Here is a 19305-nt window from a genome sequence, read left to right on the forward strand (position 1 = left end):
ATTTAGTAATTAGGCCTGTTGACTTGAGAAAACATTATGAATAAAAAAACAAACAGCAGGATTCTTGCACTCATGCCGACCATATGATAAGAGGTTTTATGTCACAGTCACTTTTATCCGATGTTAATCTTTTACATATTTGATAATTGGTTCATTCCATTTCAACTTAACATTCATAACCTGTAATGAAATACAAAACGTTTATATACCAGGAATGACTGTTTTAGAAATAGCACAGGTACAAACAATGCAATTTAAAATCATCATGCTTTGTTGAATACAACCAATGACACAAAGCACTAATAGATATGTTTGAACATAACAAAATTATTCGAATCTGTTACTATTAAGAATCTTGTAAAAATTGTCATGTAGGTCTCTCTCAACAAAAGTGTAAGGCACAACCATCGTAGATGCCAAAAGAGTGTGAATTTGTTTAAAGTATAACAATTTAAGATTTGTTTCTGATGTCCTTATGGAACACGTTTTTCTTGAAAAGTTATTACAGAATTTGAACTTCTCATAATCTAGTAACTTCTATTTTATACTTTGTTTATTTATTTTATGAATGAAACTTGTGAGACATATCTTTAATAGGCCTATATTTAATTTGCGCATGTTATTGCTGTCAAAATGGGATGGTAAGAAGATTTTTTCACTTTTGTTACTAAGAGAGGTTTTCTTTGTTTAATATTCTTTTGGCACTAACTTTAAGTTTTACAGTCTAAAGAAGTTTACAATCTGAAATGCTCTTTTCGGAATATTTTAGTTTACGGGTTGCTGGATATAAATTTTCTGGAGCTATAGTTGAAAAATCACGAGAACAAATGCAATAAAATTGAAAATAACAAAGCTTGATTGATGGTTTGAAATAATTTGGACATACTTGTGTCAGGAGAATGAAGCTACTCTCAGTATGGTGATGCTCGATTACTTCATTTCTTGTTAACATTGCTGACCTGGAAAATGGTATAGATAAATTTTTTGTCGTTGTTGTTGACCAATGCTAAGGATTTTGGATTTTTTCCATTTACCTGCGGGCATTCCAATAGTATTTGGTGAGCTGCGATGGTAAATCAGCATCTACTTTCTTTATTGGTGGGCATTGTAGCAAATATTCTTCATTCATGATGGAGTTCTGATTTCTACAGAAAGTGCACTGTGAATGCTGGTAGATATTAATCCGATGTAGATGAATGGTGAGACAATCGTGTCAAGTGGTTAAACGAAATATAGCGACAGCCTTTTTTCTTAGAAAATCTGGGATGTTATTACTGCCTAGCAGAATGTATAAGGTAAATTTTGATATGAATGAATTTGTATCTCTATATAACTTTGCCTCACTTGTGTCAAGAATATTAAATATACATTTCTGTATATTCATATTCTTTATTTTTATATTTTGCAGGAAATCATTCCAAAAATGATCCTCCATACATTCTTAAGTTAGATTCCACAGAACTACTCTGCAGTACATATAAGGATCACCTTAAGTTATTTCATACCATGTTCATCCTCCTCCAGTCTTGACACTGAATTGCTAGCTATTGATGCTGCTCTTCAGTGTGTTACTCAAATTTCTGAAAAATCTATTTGCATACTTACCGACTCCAAGGGGGCTATATTTGATATATTATAATATGTACCAAACCTATATGCACATAGAATTATTCCAATTCAGAAACAACTAAGTAAACTAAAAGAACTCCAAAAGGAAATAACATTTCAATGGATACCTAGTCATTGTGGTATACCTGGAAACGAGAAAGTCAATAATATAACAAAACAGGCAACATATTTACAACCAAGACCTCTTCAAGTGATATCTCTATCCAATGCTTTTGCTTCAGTAAAGTCTCATTTTACAAACCTATGGATAAAAAATTGGCTCTCTTCTGGCAAAGGAAAAATTTTACAGTCTGTACAAAAGTAACCAAATGACCTGGAAATGTACAAAAACTTGTCCAGACATGTTCAAACATTTTTAACAAGAGCCAGAACGGATCACATTGTCACTCAATTGTACCTACACCAATTTCACATTTCTGTTAATCCTACTTGTCTGTGGTGTAATAATCCTGGTGAAGATCTGGAACACATTCTTCTATACTGTCCATCCATAAACCACAAAAAAAGTAAATTAAAATCATCAGTACCAGTTGCAGAAGATACAGCCCTGCAGTATATATTGACTACACCCCACGTCTGGCTACTAACAACAGGCATCTGTAATGAATACCGATCAAAGTACCTTTCATTTCTCGTGAAAAACAACAACTGAATAGACTACAGAGGACTTTATGTTGTCAGCAAGGAGCTGGATATATTAAGAAGATTGATTTTTATATTTTTTATACTGCCAACTAATGTGCACAAAATATTGAAATAAGATATATATTAAAGTTATGCATCTCTCAATGTAATCCCATCTTCATGTAGACATCACCTCAACAGCAGTGAAATAATGTTCAGTTACTGTTCAGTATAACAGTATAACCCTATAAAAACAGTAAACTTTGTAATTAAGAAATGGGGAATCCATAACCTCAAAAAAAAAAAAAAAAAAAAAAAAAGATAATGTTGTGATGCAAAAAAGATAAACATACTGACTAACAATAGAAGTACAAACAAAACAACATAACACCTATTTATCAAAGAAAATTCGCCTACAAAAGCAGATATAATAACAGCTCAGGATTATCATAACTGATTGTTTCTTTTCCTATTCTTATGGAGCAAAACTTTTTAGTGCAATCTCTGTATTTACCTGTTATTATTAGATATATTGTACAGGGTGAACAATCCCTTGCGTGCCAGTGCTTTCACAGCTTATGGCTAGTCAGCAGAAGCAGCTGCTAAGTCTCCCGAGGCAGGAGGCCACCATGCTGAATTTCACGTCAGGTGTTGGTGTGAGTTATACACTTACAAGATAGGCACGTGTTCTTTAGGCAACATAATGCATTGTGTTAATTAAGTTAATATGGCTCAATTTAGGTATTCTGTTCCCCAAAGAGTATTGATGTATGATTCATTTGTGCATATAGAATCGGCTCTTGCTGTAAGGAGATTATTTCAAGAGAGATTTTCTTGTGTCCGAATTCCAAATCGAAGTTCCATTCAAAATGTAATTAGTGTTTATTAGCAATAACTTACACAACAAACTGTAGGTAGATTTTTTTAAGTGTTTTTTATTCTTTAATTGTTTATTAGTAATAACTTACATGACAAGCTGTAGGTAGATTTACTGCGGACTTCTTGACACCCATTCACTTCAGTTATCGGCTTGTCTAGCCCAAGACCCACATGCAGTGGAGGTGATGTATGGAGGATTTTTCACCCAGTATTTGCTTTATAGGCTCTGATCGATATTAATAAAATGCTGTTTGGTTGACAAAGCATTTCATATTGGAAATGTAACTCAGTTCTATAATGTAATTTTATTGTAGTAGTTAATACATTCATTATAATTTTCTTTAGAGTACTGTACTAGTTTTCGTGAGTGTGAGTAATTGTGTATGGCTTCAAAATTTTTGTTGAGTTTTGTGCTTTAGGAAAACTGTCTGTAACTAATAAATAATTATATTACTGGGGAGAGATTTAATTCGGATTTGTTTTATTACTGAAATGGTTAATCAAAAACTTGTATTAAGTACATTAACATCAAGGGCATATATTCATATAGTTGCTCGAAGGATTGCTTCCTTACCTTACAGAGTTAAAAACACAGAAATATATGTCCCTAAACCATTATGTTATAGCTGTTACAGTTCAACACTGCTGCGAAACTATATAGAAAAAGAATAATAATAATAATAATAATAATAATAATAATAATAATGTATTATTATTATTGTTGTTGTTGTTGTTGCACTTGTCATTTTGATTGTGTTCTTAATTTATGCTTTGTCAGTGATCAACTAATTTTTTTTTATTTCAGCAATGATTGCAGTTGAAACCAGATATTTAATTAATTAGACTCCCTTACTTCCCGCCCTCCCTTTAAAAGATTATTTGACCTTTCTTTTTTCGATGTATTCCCGAACTGTAAGGTGATTATCAAGTAATATCATTGTGAATCTCGCCAAACAAAAATTTGCTGTCTACATTTTTCACAGCTGTTGTTTTCTAATGCCAGGCGTTTGACAATAAAGTCATTTGACCTCTTGCACTCCAATATTTTTCAAAGATATTATCATGGTCAGCCCCTGAAGCACAGATTTTGAGGTGTTCCGAAACCATTTCTTGGTTTGAGTTGCACAATGGGCAGTTAGGGGACTGATATATTCCAATTCTATGCAGGTATTTGGCCAAACAGTCATGGCCTGTTGCCAATCTAAATGCAGCTACAGACGATTTTCGTGGTAAATCGGGAATTAACTGTGGATTGTGATCCAGAGAGTTCCATTTTTTCCCTTGAGATTATATTATCAAATTTTGTTTGTTGAAGTCTAAGTATGTAGATTTAATAAATCTTTTCACAGAGTAATACGTAGATTTAGTAACAGGTCTGTAAGTACCAGTGCTGTCCTTCTTTGCTAAAGCATCCACATTCTCGAGTTATACCTCCAGCATTCCATTGTAAGATGTTTAGTTGATTCTGTACCATTAAAGTAGTCCTCGCCCGGAGATCCGATTGGGGGAATCACAGATGTAGATAACCATCCAGTAGCTACAGTATCATTCAGTAATCGCTTAAAAATATTTAAATTAATTATATTAGTGCTTGACTTTAGGCTAAAAATTTAGTGTTGCTATGTGCATGTGTGTACATAGCTATGCAATATATAAAGTTGTTAGCATCTGAAACACTTCATGTTAATCTAATTATAAGACATCTATTTATTTTTAGCTCTTGCCGAGATAATCAGCGTGAGAGAAGTGCGAGGATTGAAGAGCTACTATGTACACTATGTAGATTGTAAGTATTATGAATTTCATTACTTCTTAATGAACTTTAATTAATCATGGTCATTATTATTATTACCACCACTATTATTAGTTTCCTTCAAATGAAACATATACTGGCTTGGCAACACTGTCGATTTTGTGGGAGATCATAGCGACACTGTACAGGTTGATAATGGTGTATTGCCATGTTAGTGTGTTAGTCGTTCAGTGTAGCAAGAACATAAGCAAGGGAAGTGAAATAAGGTTGTGCGTGGATACATCCAAACACACACAACAGGCTGTGATTAAGTTCCTTTGCAAGGAAGATATAGATTCAGTGGACATGTGGCAGCACATGACTCTTCACACAGCCATTAGGATCAAGTGTCAAAGGAAGTTGTCTCTGGGAGTTCCTTCTTCTTCATGACAGTGCTAAGCCCAGTATTGCAAATGCCACAATCACAACCCAATGACTTCAGATGAGAGACATTGGAACATCCCTCATATAGTCTCAATTTTTCACATTGTGGCTACAATTCTTTGACCAGTGAAAAGGTGTTTGAAGGAATGTTGATTCAACTCCAATCGGGGTGTGAAAGATGCAGTGGAACAGTGTCTTCTGCAGAGATCAGCAATCTTGAATAATTTCGAGGGAAAAATTGTTCCGGGGCTGGGTATCGAACCCGGGACCTTTGGTTAAACGTACCAACGCTCTCCCACTGAGCTACCCGGGAACTCTACCCGACACCAATCCAATTTTTCCCTCTATATCCACAGACCTCAAAGTGGGCTGACAACTGTCAAGCAACCAACATTGAGTGCACACTAACTCTGTGTGACTTAAATTGTGGTTTTCTGTTACGTACAGTGACGTGTATTATGCAAATCAAGCTTCCAGGTATAACTCCCTGTAAAGTTAATTTGAATAATTTCGAGGGAAAAATTGTTCCGGGGCCGGGTATCGAACCCGGGACCTTTGGTTAAACATACCAACGCTCTCCCACTGAGCTACCCGGGAACTCTACCCGACACCGATCCAATTTTTCCCTCTATATCCATAGACCTCAAAGTGGGCTGACAACTGTCAAGTAACCAGCATTGAGTGCACACTAACTCTGTGTGACTTAAATTGTGGTTTTCTGTTACGTACAGTGACGTGTATTATGCAAATCAAGCTTCCAGGTATAACTCCCTGTAAAGTTAATTTGAATAACTTCGAGGGAAAAATTGTTCCGGGGCCGGGTATTGAACCCGGGACCTTTGGTTAAACATACCAACGCTCTCCCACTGAGCTACCCGGGAACTCTACCCGACACCGATCCAATTTAAGTCACACAGAGTTAGTGTGCACTCAATGTTGGTTGCTTGACAGTTGTCAGCCCACTTTGAGGTCTGTGGATATAGAGGGAAAAATTGGATCTGTGTCGGGTAGAGTTCCCGGGTAGCTCAGTGGGAGAGCATTGGTACGTTTAACCAAAGGTCCCGGGTTCGATACCCGGCCCCGGAACAATTTTTCCCTCGAAATTATTCAAATTAACTTTACAGGGAGTTATACCTGGAAGCTTGATTTGCATCAGCAATCTTCTTCGCATCTATTACCTTAATGCTAAAGGGGATTATTTCTAGACCCATCTGACCCTATGGCATATGTCAGTGTCTGTATATACTTACTTACATGTTTTTACCAAACACATAAAAGTCTGAATCTATGTTTCATTTGAAGGAACTATTTATTACTTTCACCTTCACTTCCATCATCTCAGACCCCAACACCACCACTGCCCCTGGCAGGACTTCAAGGACTGAACATTTATGCCCATTCTGTTCTCACTCTTATGAGGTCTGTGAATAAATAGAGAGAGATCAAAAAGTCATTGTACAACTTACTGTACCAGTACAGTTACATTGTTACAGTAAACGTCAGAAATGTTCTCGTTGTAGTTTTAGGTGTGTGCACGCACACACACAAAATTGAATTGTAAATAATGTAAAATATAAATTATAGAAAATGTAAATAATTGTAAAACTAGAGTATCTTAAAAAAAAAAAACAATAATTTTAGAATCTGCAATAACATCACAGTCTAACAGTAGATTGTAAACTATAAATGGTAGATAACTGTAATTAATTGTGACCTTAGAACATTTTTATAGAGAAAAAAGAGAAAATTGTCGAAACAAAATAATCCAAATCAGATTGTAAATTTCAAATTGTAGAAAATCACTATAAATATAGCATATATTTTGAGAGAAATAAGCGAATTGTGAAAACAAAATCACCTCATCTTCAAATTAGATTGTAAACTTTGAATTACAGATGAATGTAAATAATTGTAATATTATAAGAGAGTCTAGTGCATGTAATATTACTTTGTAATGGAACATGAAAAAAACACACACAGGGGGAGGGGAGAGAGAGAGAGAGAGAGAGAGACCGACCCCCAACAACCACAATGAATTAATAGATGCCATTAGGAAAAAATGTTAAGACTCAGGAAGATAAAAATTGGACGATAGAGTTCAGCTGGATAAAAGCTCTTGCAGGATATCACGGGAATGATTGGTAGATAAACTTGCAAAGAAAGCAGCAGTAGACACGAGTTTAGAAATCTGTTATCAGAGAGTATCCTAAAGCCACATAGTAAAAGAGAGATGAGAAAGGAGTGAAGATCAATGGGAAAGGGAATGGCAAACTACAAAGGGAGAAGTAACCAAGTTTTTCTTCCCCACGATAAAAAAATGGGCTAAAAATGAACATCTCTCTTATGCCTAACCTGGCAGTTCTTTTGACTGGACATGGACGGCTCAGATCCTATTATCACCGTTTCCAGATTATGGATAGTCCACAATATACATGTAATGCTCCAGAGCAAACAGTTGATCACATTATATACAAATGTTAAAAATTAGAAAAACTAATAAATGACCTCAACAACGAAGTTGGGAAGAAAGTTGGAAAATGGCCAGTAACAAAAACTTCAATGGTAAATGCTCACAAGAAGGAATTTCTTAAGTTTGCCAACAGTATCGATTTCCAGCTTCTATGATACACCCCTGGAAATAAAGACATACCAGAGGGGGGGAGGGAATCAAGATAAATGTCAAACTGAATATAAATTTAATTAGGCCATATCAGAACACTATTTAAGAATATTAAATCAAGAAAATATTGTACAAACTTATTGTCAAGATACAGAAATACTAGATGTATTACTAGATTATAATAGGTGTTATATAGTAGGAAACTTCAACATAAGGGATTAAAACAAACAAAAAGAAAAAAGTTATACAATTATACAATACAAAATAACATTCAGTCATTGGAACAATTATGTAACAGCAAGACACTAAACTAAGGATGGAATTAATAACAATGTTAAGAAGAATCGGCATGTAGTATTGCTATGGATGTAATGGGACATGGAGTGAAAGAAGATTGGGGAAAAAAAAACACTCTCTCTCTCTCTCTCTCTCTCTCTTCATCTTCTTTGTAAAGACTCATATCAGCTCCAATAGAAGGTTGCTCGTCATGAATGGTATGATGGCTTCCTTTAGTTAGCTGAAAAAGATATCTGGGATTGTCTCTGTAAAAACTGTTTTTCATTGCTCGACACAAATAATAATGTAGAGGTGTCAAATTAGGTGAATGTGGTGACTGTATGTCTTTTGAGATTAATCTGTCTTCAAACATATCACGCAAGACTTTTTTTATTGCTCCCCACAAATAATCTGGAGCTGTCAAATTAGGGGAACTTGGTGGCCATATGTCCTTTAGAGATTAATTTGTTCCCAAACTTATTCAAGAGCATCATGGGGTCATGAGCTGTGTGTGCCATAGCACTGTCTTGCTGGAACTAGCCGTGTAAAATTTGTAATTGTTTAATCAAAGGATATAGATTTATTTAAAAATAATGTTCTGCATTTATGGTGTTGTCCAAGAAAATGGTGCCAGTTAACCATTTTCGAGAAATTGCACACCATACACAAACTTCCTAATCATTAAGGTGTCTTATGTGGGTTATTCAAAGACAAGTTGCAATTGTTTTGACTGTTCATGTAACATAGGTTTCACCAGAAAAGAGTGTGATTTAGAGAATCCGTATCTGTGGCTCAAGTGATCTTCCATCCAAGTGGTAAGGATTCTATCACTGGACAGATTGTAATGGACAAAGCTTATATTGTGGTGGGTTTTCTCAGGGTACTCCCGTTTCCCACTATCATTTCACCAGCACTCCATCTTCCTGTCGTTTGATCTATCGTCTGCATAGTTAAAAATAGACTGGAGTAAAGTCTTCTGAGTAGTACAGGTAAGAAAGAAAAGACTTGCAACTCTGGGCCCAGGGGCTTATTAGGCTATTCGTCCAAGGATGGAACCTGGCTCTGTCGGGGTTGAGATAGAATGGCCCACCTTTCACGAATGCCACCCAATCATCTGTCAGACTTGGACAATCACGCATATAAAGGGTGTGCAATGGGTCGAAGTAATTCTAATTGCAAGGACTTCAGGTCCAGTTCTTTAAAAGCCAATTTAAGCCAAGATGTCGCGAATCTCCCCTCCATTGACACTAATAAACTCTCTGAACCAGTGGCAATACTCATCACTCATCATCTTTGCTATGGAGATGCATTGTTTAATTTTGTATGTGTGCTTTGTCAGTTCGTCAATCTGAAGTGACTTCATTGGATCTTGCACATTGAGATGCGATATATCCAGTTCTCCTATATTAGTATTTGTGACTTGCCAGATCTTGGCCTGTCCTTCAATGATCCTGTTCTGTGAAATTTATCAATTAATCACAGCACTGCTTTGCGAAATGATCGGTCTATCTTAGCTTAGCTACTTTCCTACAGTGAGAACAAGCTCCCTGAGTGTTGAGAGATCAAGCAAGCCTGGCTTTGCAACATTTAGATGCCAGAGGCTAGGAAATCGATAGACTCTGCTGTCGAGGATTGAACATCTCAAGCCACGCGACTTTTTGATAGCATAGGGGTTTGAAGGTAGAACTAGGATCGAGCAAGTCGGGATGAATGAAAAATCGAAGTCAAGAGTGCTACAAGGGTGAAAGGTGGAGAGTAGATGCTAACATTATGAGGAGTTGCGAGCACTTCCAGAGTGAACAATACTGCCTGCTCTGTCTCTCTGGCCATGCTTTTATTTACACCAGCTGGGTTGCGTCCCTCACGTGACTAATGATGTCATGTTGGTGTGAATCAGTGGGGAGGAAGGATCTCTCTTCCTAGGGTAAGTGTTCAGGGGTGAGGACCAACTAATGGCTTCCCTGTTAAGTTTCACAGAGGAGAGAAAGACAGATAGCGAATTGCCCAGCAGGCTTACATTTTTAACTCGAGAGTGAAACAGGGAATGGCTGAAATCTAGGGAGGATTGCATCAGGCACACAGAAATGGAGACATAAGTGAGAAATGAGAGTGAGAGGATGGAAAAAATTACCTAAATTGGAGACTTTTCTATTATGGACTAAACTGGTTTTAAACCATTAGCATTTCCATGTACTTAACAAAACTATACAGAATAAAAAATTCAGTGATGTAGAATTACACTAATATGTGGCTAGAAATGACATGAGACTCGAGATAGGGTTAGTGATAAATGATAATGCAGAATTCTTCTATGCAGACTGATTTATTTTATATCTACAATTAAAAATTTTACTAATATTGATGTTTTTTCTACGGAGACATACTATTCACTACATTATTTCTGAATCAACAGTATATCGGGCTGCACTATGTCAGGCTTCTACTGTACTTATAAAGACAGTGCTATGGATAAGATGTGTTTCAGAGTTTGCGAGAGTTTGATAATGCTTTAGTGCAAGTGCTTATATTTTGTTTAGATAACACATTTAAATGTTATATTTTAGTTAATAAGCGGCTAGATGAATGGGTGACAGAAGAAAGATTGGACACAAGGAAAGTTCAATTTCCACGGAGAGATGGTCCTGCACAAGCTGCTGGTACAGGAACACCTAAGAAACTGGGAGGTGGTAACAACTCAGTTTCGCGTCCAGCGTCACCACCTGCTGGGCCAGAGATGCAGCTTAATGGAAGTGCTGTCCTTGCTGCAGCTCTTCAGAAGAAGATTTCACGTAAGAGGAAAGGAATCTCTCTGGAAAGTGAGGTAGGACTACTTTAATATTAGTGCATATCAGTTGTCTGAACAAATTAATTGAAGGAATGCGTTTAGTTTTAAACTATCTTTAATATTAGTGCATATCAGTTGTCTTAATCTTGCACAGGATAGGGACCGATGGCGGGCTTATGTGAGGGCGGCAATGAACCTTCAGGTTCCTTAAAAGCCATTTGTAAGTAAGTAAATCAGTTGTCTGAACAAATTAATGGAAGAAATGTGATTTAGTTTTAAAATATCTTTATAGTATGAGAAATAACAGGCATTATAAGTGTATTATGTTAAATGTATGTATGAATGTGGTCCAGTGTTAAAGGTGCAGGTGTTGGTTATATATATGATCAATATGCAACCTTGACATCACAGACATTTATCGATTAGTGGAGGGAAGGAGTAATATGAGTAGCTGTGCAAGCATTGTTGTCCTTCATCTGCTAGTCTGAGTTTCGCATACAAACAAAATGGTCAGTGTGAATGGAAAGTTTTCCAAGTTGAGGTGTGCGCGGTTAGGATTTTTTCAAGCAAAAGGAGTGAATTAGAGTGCTTAATGACTGGGACATTTTAACCTGAAATGAAGAGGGGGAGAGAGAGAGAGAGAGAGAGAGAGAGAGAGAGAGAGAGAGAGAGAGTGCATGCTTGTGCGCGTGCATGCATGCGCATGCAACAAATTCCAAGATGGCCAAACGAAACTGAATGGTGATTCAGAGTAACAAAGAGGCAGACCAAGGACCTGAGACACAGATGACAGATGTGTCATTGTTGGTAAGGGACGATTGAAGAATCAGAGTTCCTGAAATATCTGCAATGATAAATGTTTCAAAGAACACTGTTCGTGAAATCATCTCAGTTTTAAGTTCTGTTTACTTGGTTCCGAAAATGCCGAATGAGGAACATGATAGAAAAAAAGGGCTGCTTCACTTGAAAATTACCAAGTGAAAGAAAATCCTTTTTTCCAAAGCATCATTATGGGAGATGAGATATGGGTTTACGAATTCACTCCGGAGACAGAGAGAAATGTCATGATGTGGAAATTTCCTGCATTACTATCATCTAGAAATTCTGGGACTCTCAAGACCTCTCGTTGTGTGAAACTATTATATAAAAGAGGCCAGAATGGTTGCATGCTGGAGTGAGACTTCTGCATGATGGTGCACTACCTCACTTGTCAGAACAGACAAAAGCTTGGTTGAAAAAGTACAACTGGGAAGTTCTGTAGCATTCACCGCACACTCCTAATCTGGTTCCATTAGTTTTACACCTCTTTGACCCATTCGAGAACTTCTTATCCAGGAAAAGATTCAAGGGCCAAAATACATTGGAAATCACAGTTGTGAACAGTATTCTACGACATTTGGACTGGAAAACTATCATGAAGGAATGTATAAACTTGTTCAATGCAGGGATAAGTGTTTGAATGTTAATAGTTACATGAAAAAATTAAACAGTGGTATGTAGTGTTTATTTTAATTTTTTTCTCCGTGTTTTGAAATACATTAGTGTTTATCAAAGTCGGATATATACTATAATTATCAGATCATTCTCGTATCATACAAGTTTGTTTTTTGAAAGCCATACTGGTTTTTTTAAGTTTGCTTTTAAACTTTTGTTGAATTTTTGTTTCTTGACATATCTTTGAGAACTGTCACACTTATTTGCTGAATCACTTGCACACAGTGTCTGTAACCTGTTTTCTGTCTGTAGCATATCTATATTTTTTAAAGACTTTGTTGAATGTTCCGAACATATTGTGAAAGTGTGGATGTAGACTGTATAGCAGGTGCTGTGAAACTTACCGAGACATTTGTTGTAGAATCTCCTGAATGTCAGTTGTAGTTCTTTCTTGGTAGTCCAATTGTGTGCCATAAATCTATGATACTGTATATTGTAACTTTTATTCTGCTTTTAAACCACCACACCTGTAAACAATGCGACTTTTATTCTTAATGATTCACCCTACAACAATGGGTATTCCTCTCAACACAGCAACACAGTAGTCGTTATTGCACTCCACACAGTGACGACAATACACGTGTATTATTGAGAAGAACAACAATGCATTCCTAATTTCAACTAATGTTCACAAACACTATGTGTAGAACAAATATTCTTCCACCCTAAAAGTAGATGAACGAATTGAAATGGATGACATGTTCATGGAGACAGTAAGTACTGGGGAAATTGAGACAGCCCTAAGGAGTGTAGCAGTAGATACATCTCCTAGCCCTAATCACATCATTGTGAGAGTAATTAAAAATAAAACAGCAACAGAAATAATAGCTTCTATCACTACACGAATGTTACAAACTGGCTTTGTGCCCTCCAAGTTTAAACAAGCTCGAACCATATTAATCCATGATACAATGGATTTAACAAACTGGAGGCCTATCACAATATATTCAGTGATCAGAAGAGTAATTAAATATGTACTTGACCGACGTATCCGCAAATTCGTGAGTTTTAACCCCAACCAAAGACGTTTCACCAACTCCTCTGGTACTCACATCAACAATGCAATTCTAGATTCTCTGCTACATGAAGCCAAAACAAATGCAAAAGATCTGGCTGTTATTTTCATTGATATAAGAAAAGCTTTTGATATCATAGGTCATAACCACTTAAGAAATGCCTTAAACGCATTACTTATTCCAACTAAACTCACAAATCTGGTCTTCAGCTTACAGACAGGCAATATCACAACGATTCAATCTAACAATGGTAAAACAAAACCCATCACCATAGTCAGAGGTGTGTTACAAGGTTCCCCTTTGTCACCTACTCTTTTCAATCTATGCATTGACCATATTTTGAACAAACTAAGTGAAACATGGCATTACTACTCAGTATGGATTTAACTTAAGTCCATCTGAAGATCAATTAACTGTAATGGGCTTCACAGAGAGATTGTTGTCATTGGTAAAGACAAAAAAAATCCGCTTTAATACTCTTCAATCACGCAGTTCAACAATTCCAAGAAATCGGACTAGATATTAACATTAACAAGTGTAAAGGCATATGTATTAAAAAGGATCAACTGTTTGAAGAAAATTTCCACATCTTGTCTGGAAATGAAATAGCTGGTTTGCAAAGAAGTGACTTCATTCGCTATCTAGGAGTCAATTTTTATGACGAGATTAATTTTGATCCTCTTTCAACATTGACTAAGAACAAATGTAGAATTGCTTATTTCTTCACCACACTTACAAGCGGATCAAAAATACAACATCATTAACACCTCAATCTGTCCTAGTCTAATATATCCATTTCAGACAATGTCTCCAAAAAAAATTTCTAATAAATTCATAGTGGATGCAGATATTATGATAAGGGGTGTGCTGAAAGAAATACAGCAACTGCCTAATGACATTCCTACAGATATGTTGTATACAGACACAAAATTCAAGGGATTAGGTTTATTCTGTTCAGCATGGGAATTATACTTACAACATATAAATGCATGTAAGATATTGCTTAAATCCAATAATTCCTTCCTACATGCTATAAGGCAATTATCCCAAGAAATTACATCCAGTCTAATAGCACTCAATATCACCGAATCAGCAAATATTATAGACAAATACAGCACTGTAGATACGCGAAAGGTACAGCAAGTATTAAGAGAAAAAAGCGTTTGTGAACTGGAGCCAGAAAAAACATAAAGGCAAAGGCATGCTCTTATACTAACAATATACTCAGCTATTAAGTAGATCTGGAATCACAAGGGTCTTTCCTGTAGTGAGTGGAGGGAAGCAATCAAGATGAATGAGAACATGTCAGCTGTGCATAGTGTATCTGGCAGGTCTTCGGGCAGTAACCTCTGTCGACATTGCGACAGGGAGGTTGAAACCCTTGCCTATTGTCCTGGGGGCCTGTCCACACGGTAAACTTCTACGAAATACGCGACATCATATAGTAAGATCTATAATAGCAACTGCCTTAAGGAACAAAGGTTATTCAGTATATGAAGAAGTACACAGCATATCCAGTGAGGGCAGTAATCGAAGAATCGACATAATTGCATTTAAACATCCCTCTCTTGAAGGTTACATTACAGATCCTACTGTGAGATTCGAATTGCATAAACATCAGCCAAAAGAAGTACACGAGAAAAAAAGGAATATACAGTATATGAACTTTCCATCAATTTTTATAAGGACAAATACCATCTGGAATCCATCGTCATTATGGGACTAATGATATCATGGTACTCTTTGTCAAAGGCAACCTGTAGGGGTCACAGGAAGAAATAAATAAATTACATATATATATATATACACGCACGCGCGCGCGCGCGCACACACACACACACGCACGCGCGCACACACACACACACACACACACACACAGAGGAATTATATACGAAAATGGCACTCTAACAAGCGAACTAAAATTCAAACTCCATAGCCAATGTTCCAACAATCAAGCGGAACAAATCGCAATATTAAAAATACTGGAAAAAATAGAAGAAATTCAGAATGAAGACAACGACAAATCTGTTGCATTATATACAGATAGTAAAATTACTTTAGACTTATTGAAAAACAACTACAAAAGAAATCAATTAATAGAACTTATTAAAACAAAAATAATTAATTTGGCACGTTCGAATTGGAAATTACATTTCTGCTGGATTAAAGGACATTCAGGAATATAGGGGAATGAAATAGCAGATAGACTTGCAAAGCAAGCAGCAGCAGAAGACCGGGAAATCATTTACAATAGAGTACCGAAAGAGGTTATTATAACACAGGAAAAAGAAAAAGGAATCGAAATGTGGCAGCAACAATGGACAGACACAAGGAATGGAGCAATAAGTAAGGATTACTTCCCATCAGTGAAGAATAGACTACGACAGAAAATTCCCTTCTTTCCAGAATTCACAGCAATAGTAACTGGCCATGGAAAGCTGAGGGCATACCTTCACAGATTTAGACTTTCAGACAACCTGATGTGTCCATGTGGAGAAGAAGAACAAACTGCAGATCACGTCGTATTCCAATGCAAAAAATTATATACAGAAAGAAAGGAAATGAGTAAAAGAATAAGAAACATTGGCGGAGATTGGCCTACGACTCATGACAAGCTAGTTAGCAAGTATTTGCAAATATTCGTCCGTTTCATCAGCTCGATAAACTTCAATGATCTACAATAATATGCCAACTAATCGTGACAGATTGCAATTAAAATATTATATTATACGATATCATAGTATGTATGAAGATTATAGCTAAACACGTGTATATTATAATACGTTAGATACTGTAAACTGATGAATTGAAATTACAAAGCATGTAGTATTACTATGTAATGGGGCATGCAGTTAAAAAAAAAAAACCCACACACGAACACGCACACGCACACCGTGCAACTAAACCTACAACCTTCACGGAATGCAACTTACAACTTATCCCAAATTATACTAGATAAAAGCATAGACATTGCTTTCGTGCAAGAACCCTGCAACATTTCCAACAACTTGGCTGGATTTCCTAAGTCATTTAAAACCTTCACACTTGGAAACGGAAGGAAACGATCATCCATAATTATAAACAACAACAACATAGATGCCATAACAGTTAACCAAATCTCAGACGAGGATTGTGTTGTATTGGAGTTAACCCACAAGAATATTCACTTCATTGGCGCCAGCATATACTGCGACATTCAAAAAGAAATAAAAGAAGATATCGAGAAAGTGGAGAAAATCACAGAATTGGCAAGAGGAAAAGGTCTAATACTCTGCATGGACACCAACGCAAGAAGCAAGTTATGGTACGACGTACTCACAAATCAACGAGGAAAATCTTTTGAAGAGTTTCTAATAACAAGTAATCTGCTTTTGATTAACGAACGTACAGAGACTCCAACCTTTGAATCTCCTAGAGGACATAGCTGGATTTATCTGACTTTATGTAACTACATATCAGCCCAATCAATAAGAGACTGGATGTGTGGTACAGAGGAAAGTATTTTTGATCACAATCTAATACTCTTCAATATCGTCAGTGGAATAAAGGATAGCAAGGAGCATACCTACATCCGCAACCGATACAACATAAAAGCAGACAATTTCAAGAAATTTGAAGAAAAATTGGTGCATTGTTTATCAACAGCTTTTGGCGTGGATAATAACAGCGAACCCTCCAACTATGACGACAAATTGTGCAACAAAGCAAAAGTCTCTACAGACACAGAAGCTCGTATTACCAAATTTAATTCCAGTATAATATCAGCTTGTAATGCAGCCTTCACGAAGTCTAGAGCCAGGAATCGTGTAAATACGGGAAAATCAGTGCCATGGTGGTCAAACGAACTGACCATATTAAGGAAAAAGACACAGGCTCTACGGAGGAGGTACCAAAGGACGAGAAATGACGAAACCTTGAGACAAGAGAGATAGCTTCAATACCATGAAGGCAAGAGGATATACCAGGCAAAATTACAAGAAGAAAAAATCAGATCATGGAAATTATTTTGCACCCAAACCAGTAATTCCAACCCTTGGAATGCCGTGTACAAATTAGCTTCTGGTAAACTGCAGAACACAACCACACTATCTACTCTTCGAACTCAAAACAGTAACTACACAACAGATATGAACAGCACAATCCAACACATGCTAGATTATTTCATACCTGAAGACAACCGGAACAACGATAATGAATATCATAATCAAATTAGACATCATGCTGTGCAGCCTATTGATACACCTGATGATGTGGACTTTACGGAGGAAGAAATATTGGCAACATTACAACAGTTCAACCCAGACAAAGCACCTGGGGAAGATGGTTTAAATAGCGAAATACTTACAAAGACATTCAACCTTTTTCCAAAATTGTTCACAGAGACATATAACCAATGTCTACAGAATGGCTGTTTTCCTAAACAGTGGAAACGTTCAATTATAATCCCCATAGTAAAGCCGGGGAAAGAAGCATGTAAAGAAGTCTCCAAATATCGACCGATTAGTTTATTAAATGTAGGTGGCAAACTGCTGGAAAAACTACTCATTAACAGAATAAATCATCATGTCTTCTCTAACAAACTCCTAAATGACAACCAATATGGTTTTATTCCTCAAAGGAGTACAGTGGATGCAGCATTTGCTGCAAAAGAATTTATAAAACATAACTTACAACAGAAGAACTCTGTAATCATGGTGAGCTTGGATGTCAAAGGTGCCTTTGATGCTGCCTGGTGGCCGAGCATACTAAGTAACTTGCACAACCTTAGCTGTCCAAAGAACCTCTACAAACTAACCAGTAACTATTTTGAGGATAGAGTAGCAACTCTCCAAGTAAACAGCTATAAAGCAGTAAAAGCGGCAACAAAGGGCTGCCCTCAGGGATCATGTTGCTCCCCGGGATTATGGAACATCATGTACAATAGCCTCCTAAATTCAGAATTTTCTAAACACACAAAAGTAATAGCTTTTGCTGATGATATTGCTATACTGACAACAGGAAATACCCCATGCGAAGCCGAAGTGATGCAAATTCAGACCTTGCAAAAATAGAGAAATGGGCAAGAGACAACAAAGTAGAATTCAATGACAGCAAATCAAAAGCTATGTTAATAACAAGGAAAAAGAAAATCGAAAACATCGACATTTATTTAAACAACAGTAGACTGGAAATGGTTGAAGAAATAAAATATCTAGGAATACATTTTGACCACAGACTGACTTTCGACAAACATATAGATAAAGTAGCAGAGAAATCCACCACTTTGATCCATATGCTAGGCAGATCCGCAAAACTTAATTGGGGTCTAGGCCATAAGGCACTTAAAACAATCTAGGAGGGAGCGCTGATACCATCGATTGTGTATGGAGCCCCTGTATGGGAAGATTCTATAAATAAACAAGCAAACCTTCGGAAGCTGCAGAGGGTACAAAGGCTTATAAATACAAAGATGGCTAAGGCCTATAGAACTATCTCCTTTGAAGCCTCCTGTGTGATGGCTGGTATGCCACCAATAGGAATGGTAATAGAAGAAAAAGTGCAGCTCTACAAAGAAAAACACCACGTAGAGAGAAGATCTGATTATGATCTCCCACTATCTGTTGAAGACTGGTCACACCCAGCACGACAGACGAAAATACATGAAATAAATGACTCAACAACATACCATGTACATATCTTCACAGACGGCAGCAAAATCGAAGACAAAGTAGGTGCAGGAGTAGCAATATATGTAAATAGAACTCTGACAAAGAAATTTAAGTACAGACTACATCAAAATTGTTCAAACAATCAAGCCAAGGCTTTA

The 19305-nt window shown here is 36.6% G+C and overlaps 1 protein-coding gene across 4 annotated transcripts in view; it reads left to right on the forward strand.

Moving 5' to 3' along the window:
- The window catches only part of Tip60 (Histone acetyltransferase Tip60), a 65549-nt gene that overhangs the window by 20318 nt on the left and 25926 nt on the right, over positions 1–19305 (forward strand). For all 4 annotated transcript variants that reach the window (XM_069831137.1, XM_069831135.1, XM_069831134.1 and 1 more), the window contains exons 3-4: positions 4850–4918; positions 10769–11025. In XM_069831137.1, coding sequence (XP_069687238.1) covers positions 4850–4918; positions 10769–11025 — 326 coding nt within the window. The remainder of the gene's footprint in view (positions 1–4849; positions 4919–10768; positions 11026–19305) is intronic.

Source organism: Periplaneta americana, chromosome 7 (genome assembly GCF_040183065.1).
Source record: "Periplaneta americana isolate PAMFEO1 chromosome 7, P.americana_PAMFEO1_priV1, whole genome shotgun sequence".
NCBI lineage: Eukaryota > Metazoa > Arthropoda > Insecta > Blattodea > Blattidae > Periplaneta > Periplaneta americana.